At 46.7% G+C, this 6579-nt stretch overlaps 1 protein-coding gene across 1 annotated transcript in view; it reads left to right on the plus strand.

The window, feature by feature from the left end:
* Positions 1-6579, plus strand: part of tmeff1a (transmembrane protein with EGF-like and two follistatin-like domains 1a) — a 111967-nt gene extending 105388 nt beyond the window's left edge. The window contains exons 7-10 of the mRNA XM_039004468.1: positions 4631-4675; positions 5404-5533; positions 5812-5973; positions 6495-6579. Coding sequence (XP_038860396.1) covers positions 4631-4675; positions 5404-5533; positions 5812-5973; positions 6495-6579 — 422 coding nt within the window. The remainder of the gene's footprint in view (positions 1-4630; positions 4676-5403; positions 5534-5811; positions 5974-6494) is intronic.

Genomic DNA, 6579 nt, shown 5'->3' on the forward strand with positions numbered 1-6579 from the left:
AGCCATATTAGGGCTAGGCCAATGCCTCACTTTAAACAGTATGTTTGCATTTTAGTCAACCGTTTGAGTCTCTCGGGGAAGTGTAATAACACTAGTTCCAGGAACAATACTGTTAGCTTCACTCATCTCACCTGGAGACTTTCTTACAGTAACCCTATGCTACTACAAATGCTAGCTAACCCTCTGCTAGCTTACCCCAAAAGCTGTAGTCCCATTGTAGCCTCATCACACAAGTTATTACAAAGTCACAAGTCACACTTGACACAAAGCTGTGGTAATGCTAGGCCCCGTTTCCACTCGTAGAGTCCTTCATGCTCGCCTGACTGAAGCTGCTCGCAGCCAGATAAGCCTCACCAAGCAGACGCCCGTCGTCAGCACTGAGCCGATCGATCAGTCACTAAAATCAATGAGCACTAGGCAAGCGTATCAAAGCCTCAGAAGTCTGTCAACAAATGCACAAGCCCTGACCAGTGCCTCAAAAGGAATAACATATATTTATACCGCCGCCACTCCAAACCCCTGTCACGTCGAAACCTTCCCAGAATTCAATTTACTCAGCCGTGATTGAAGCTCGCTTCGTCTTGTGTGTTTCAGAGGCATCTTTTGAGGGGGAAAAAGCTCAAATTAGTTCTGTTATCCCAGGTCACGGTATGAGAAGTTTTGATCTAGCCACTGCTGGATGACGTTTTGGGGTGAAGTAGGGTAGAGAGGCTCATTTGTAGTCCTGTGTTGTAGTCTGATGTTTCCAGACTCTGGGGTTGACAGTGCTGACTATCCAAGCTATTTCAGAAAACCATCCTCAGAGTATATCTTCTTAGACTTGATTCACTCAACCCCCCCCCCCAGAATTCTATATGCCTACTTATTTTTTACACAAAACTTGGCCGACAGCCTAAAACGAGTGTTCCCACAGGTCCTAATAGAAAAAACGCAGGACCTTTTATGGATTTCTTGTTGGTTGTTTAAGGCAGTCAAATGTCCAGACTTGGGATCAAGTAGTATTTGTTTTCTTTCAAATACGTTGAGCATCTGAGCCTGTCTGTATTGCCAGGTGGGAGGGGTTTGCATTTGGGGTTTGCATTCCATTGGTTCTGTTGTGCCAGACATGCTCAATCAATCCCAGGTCAATTATTTGAATGAAAGCATAATATTATTTGGAACCTGGTTTGCAAAATGTCAGGAGCAGCTGTGACAAAGCTACTGATTGCCTCTGTGGGAGAGAAGTCTAAGCGACAGTGTGCCTTGCAGGGTCTGCGAGGAGGAGCACCTGCCTCAGTATGTCGACCAACTTGCCAGGATCGCGCCGGTTTCCTTGACACAAACAGGGATTAAGATATTTTATGACGCTCGAAAGCCCATATGCCAAATGTTATCGCGGTATCAATTAATACTTTCCCCATGATTTTATTTGAGCAGATTCGTTCGTTCAACCACAGTGTCATTGATTAGAGTCGATACATATTTGATCATATTTAAACTCCTTTAGGTTGTACACTAACTCAAGGGTTAGTAAACCCGACAGCTTCAAAATAAAGCACAAGCATTTGTTTGCAGGTGGCACTACATATTTACCACTGTTGCATGTTAGATCTTTACACATCAAAGAAACAGCAAGGTAAATCAGTAGCTATCTCAGTAATGCTACATCTCACAACAATTCTCTCATAATCAGGCACACACATTTTTTTAGGTTAAAACAACCGGGATTATCCCTCTAGCATTTTCTACAATCACTGACTTCCCACTGTGGCTGCATTGTGAGCCACCACACAGTGCAACATCGAAAACAAACACAAGAGAAAGAAGCACTGTCAATATTTCCAGAGGAAGGATAGAATCTAAAAAATGGATGAGTATGTGCTGCTATGTTTACTTATTCACAGCCCCACTCTATTCCTCTTTTCCTCTCATCTTCCTGTTTAGCATGCACCGCACCAACCGCTCTCGTCCGCGGGCCATCGCAACAAGACGAGAGCGGCATTGTGTCAAGCTAGCGTTAGCTATCGACTGTTTTGTATGATAGGAAGACTACAAACACAGAGACACAGATTGACACACAGACACATACAGACACACCACAATCACACACACTGTCACAACTCCCTGCACTCGCTGTCACAGACCGGACTCACCTCACCTTGAAAAGGCCCGTAACACATAGTAGCTTTGTCACAGCTCTTTACGCCTCCGTTCTGACAGATAGATATCCCCCATCAGACAGAGAGCAAACATCTCCCACTTCCTTCGAACCCCTGGGAAAAAATTATCCTCCAAACATCCATGAAGAGAAACAGTCTCAGCCAGTTTGTATGTTTGAGACAGATCTACAGATGGACAGGACCTGTGTCCAGCGGTCTCTCGTGTAGACAGACTGACAGACATGCAGCCAAGATAAACAGGCAAAAAGACAGTCAGACAGGCAGGCAGGCACACACAGACAGGCTGACTGACGGGCAGACACAGACAGGCTGACTGACGGGCAGACACAGACAGACAGACTGACGGGCAGACAGACAGGCAGAGACTGGCAGGCAGACAGACAGGCATACAGACTGGCAGGTAGACAGACAGACTGACTGACAGGCAGGTAGACAGACAGACTGACTGACAGGCAGGTAAACAGACAGACTGACTGACGGGCAGGCACAGACAGGCTGACTGACGGGCAGGCACAGACAGGCTGACTGACGGGCAGGCACAGACAGGCTGACTGACGGGCAGGCACAGACAGGCTGACTGACGGGCAGGCACAGACAGGCTGACTGACGGGCAGGCACAGACAGGCTGACTGACGGGCAGGCACAGACAGGCTGACTGACGGGCAGGCACAGACAGGCTGACTGACGGGCAGACACAGACAGGCTGACTGACGGGCAGACACAGACAGGCTGACTGACGGGCAGACACAGACAGGCTGACTGACGGGCAGACACAGACAGGCTGACTGACGGGCAGACACAGACAGGCTGACTGACGGGCAGACACAGACAGGCTGACTGACGGGCAGACACAGACAGGCTGACTGACGGGCAGACACAGACAGGCTGACTGACGGGCAGACACAGACAGGCAGAGACTGGTAGGCAGATGGACAGATATACAGACTGACGGGCGGGCACAGACGGACTGACGGGCAGGTGGGCACAGACGGACTGCCAGACTGACGGGCGGGCACAGACATGCTGACAGACTGACGGGCAGGCGCAGAGAGGCTGACAGACTGACGGGCAGGCGCAGAGAGGCTGACAGACTGACGGGCAGGCACAGACAGACAGACTGACGGGCAGGCACAGACAGACAGACTGACGGGCAGGCAGGCAAGGCAGGCAGGCAGATGGACAGATATACAGACATGCAGGTAAACAGACAGACAGGCAGACAGGCAGACAGACAGGCAGACAGGCAGACAGACAGACAGACAGACAGACAGACAGACAGGCAGGTAGACAGACAGACAGGCAGGTAGACAGACAGACAGGCAGGTAGACAGACAGACAGGCAGGTAAACAGACAGACAGACAGACATGCAGGTAAACAGACAGACAGACATGCAGGTAAACAGACAGACAGACAGACATGCAGGTAAACAGACAGACAGACAGACATGCAGGTAAACAGACAGACAGACAGATAGACAGACATGCAGGTAAACAGACAGACAGACAGATAGACAGACATGCAGGTAAACAGATAGACAGACAGATAGACAGACATGCAGGTAAACAGATAGACAGACAGATAGACAGACATGCAGGTAAACAGATAGACAGACAGATAGACAGACATGCAGGTAAACAGATAGACAGACAGATAGACAGACATGCAGGTAAACAGATAGACAGACAGACAGACAGACAGACATGCAGGTAAACAGATAGACAGACAGACAGACAGACATGCAGGTAAACAGATAGACAGACATGCAGGTAAACAGATAGACAGACAGATAGACAGACATGCAGGTAAACAGATAGACAGACAGATAGACAGACATGCAGGTAAACAGATAGACAGACAGATAGACAGACATGCAGGTAAACAGACAGACAGACAGATAGACAGACTGACGGGCAAACACACACAGGCAGAGACGGGCAGACAGATGGACAGATATACAGACAGGCAGGTAAACAGATAGACTCACGGGCAGACACAGACAGACAGATAGACAGAACTCCAAGTCCTCACAGGCAGACATAGGGCCCAATCCCAAACTCATTAGTCCCACCTCGTGGATCTGAGAGGACTTAACAGACAGACAGAGGCAGAAACTCCATCCAGCATACCAGATGGGTGATGGCTATATATCCAATCCTGATAAGATCAGGAAGTAGGCACCAACACAGACCGAACAGTAACATAGGCTACATTTACCAACTCTTAAAAAGACCTCAAGAGGAATGTGTATCCAGAACTTTGGTCATATTCTGATGACTGTATTCACGATGAACAACATAAGTGAACGAGTGTGTGTATGTGTAATCATGTTATTCATTATAATTTGGTGGGTGCTTATGTCTGTCCTATTTCACACATATACTTAATATATATGTGTGTATTATATGCATATATGAATGTGTGTGTGTGAGAGAGAGTGCTTCAACTTATCTTGTCTTATTTCTACCAGCAGATAAAGAGAAAATGGGGAAGAAAGATGACGGCAGTTCGTACAATCTTTTAGGCAAGCATACTTTCAATCGACTATTTAATCTACCTGTCATCGTGTTGCAATTGTTGCTTTATGTAGTAGCATTGAAGTCGTAATCCCACCATAAAGCTACAGTAGATTAAAAAAACGCTCGGCGGACATACTGTAATACAGTATACCAAAACACCAAATTACACCGCTTCACCTACTTACTGTAGCATAGAAGCAGATCAAAAGAAGATCAAAAAGCACCCAGGACTGTATTTTACATCTCTTCATTTTGTGCATTGCTATGATAATCAACTCAATCTCTCTTCATTCCCGTAAAGCTCTGAGCATTTTTGAATCAATGGCTTCAGTGCCGATACAATTCATAATACTGTGCAATCAAATGGTACTGACAAAGGTTACTATGACAATGCCTAACATACACATTACATAAAACTGTTCCTGACGAGAGAGGGAATCAAATAAAAACGCCCATGTGACTTCATCACATATCATTACTGCAAATGCCATTCTCTCCTTATTTTTTGGGAATGTTTCTTTTCATTTGAAGATTTAGTCGTTTATTTGATTTTGACGTACACATTCGCAGCTGACCGCTAAATTGCTGTACACCACAGTAGCTTCCATGTCCTAGGCCGAAATAAATAAACAGTTGTGCTCAAAAGAAGTCTACAAATAATTCGGGATCTGTCTATTGCTAGGAATAGTTTGCAAAGTTACTTGGGTTATGTCTTTTCTTCTCAAATCCAATTTCTCAGACACCGCAGACCCGGGGGATGGCCTCTACGCTGGGATGCACATCCCTTGTGCGGAGAGCTACGCTGGCTTCTGTGTACACGGGAAATGCGAGATCAAGTACAACATGGCCACCTGCAGGTCCGTCTCATATCTCTCATGGCTCCTCCCTTCCTCTCTTCTTTCCCTCTTTCACGTTCACATGCTGTAGGCAGATCGCTGACAGGCTAGACGCCCCCGCTGTTTAGATAGAGTATGAAACGGTCTGATAATCTGTATGTCATGTGTCTGTCATAAATGGAAGGGTCAGATCATTTTGTTCAGAATAGAAATGGAGCATTGTGACATTGTACAGCATTCCTGTTATTAATGTCATTTTTTTTCATCATGGCTCTGTCTCCTTGTGATGGCGCCAACAGGTGTGACTCGGGCTACAAGGGGGCGCAGTGCGAGGAGCCCCAGGACTTCAACATCCTGTATGTGGTGCCCAGCGGCCAGAAGCTCCACTACGTCCTCATCGCCGCCATCATTGGCGCCGTACAGATCGCCGTCATCGTTGCCGTGGTGATGTGCATCATGAGGTAAGCAGCTAGGTGTCACAGCTCTCACGGAGGGTGTGACGTTTCGGTCTTTCATGTTGTCGTCAAGTTCAGCGACGGAGACGGTTGAACATAACCCTAGGCGTGAGGTGTGAACGGCTTACAGCCAAGGAAGCCGACCGTATGTGTGACTGACGAGGGTTTAAACCTGGGTCTCCGGCGTGGCACAGGACTGTTAGTCCGTTGAGCTAAAGCCTAGCTGTTCAAATCTTAGGCAAGGTTACTCATCGCGTGATAGTAATTCCGTGGAGTAGGTGTATGGATGCTAAGAAATAACATCTGGATCAAAGGCAATCAATTAACTTGCTGTCTAGTTGTATTAAGTTATTCAGTGCTTAGAAGAGAATAGAATATTAATGTGTGTGGGGAAAGTTAATCTTCCCTAGCCGACAGTAAAACAAATCATCCATCATTAAACAAAACCACAAATCTCTCATAGCTTAGTTTTAAGCACCGACTTAGAATCTGAGGCTCAAAACTAATTTCCATTTTTGTACTTACAGGAAATGCCCAAAAAACAACAGGGGCCGTCGACAAAAGCAAAACCTCGGACACTTCTCATCAGACACTAACTCCAGGATGGTATAG

The sequence above is a fragment of the Salvelinus namaycush genome, chromosome 11, assembly GCF_016432855.1.
Source record: "Salvelinus namaycush isolate Seneca chromosome 11, SaNama_1.0, whole genome shotgun sequence".
NCBI lineage: Eukaryota > Metazoa > Chordata > Actinopteri > Salmoniformes > Salmonidae > Salvelinus > Salvelinus namaycush.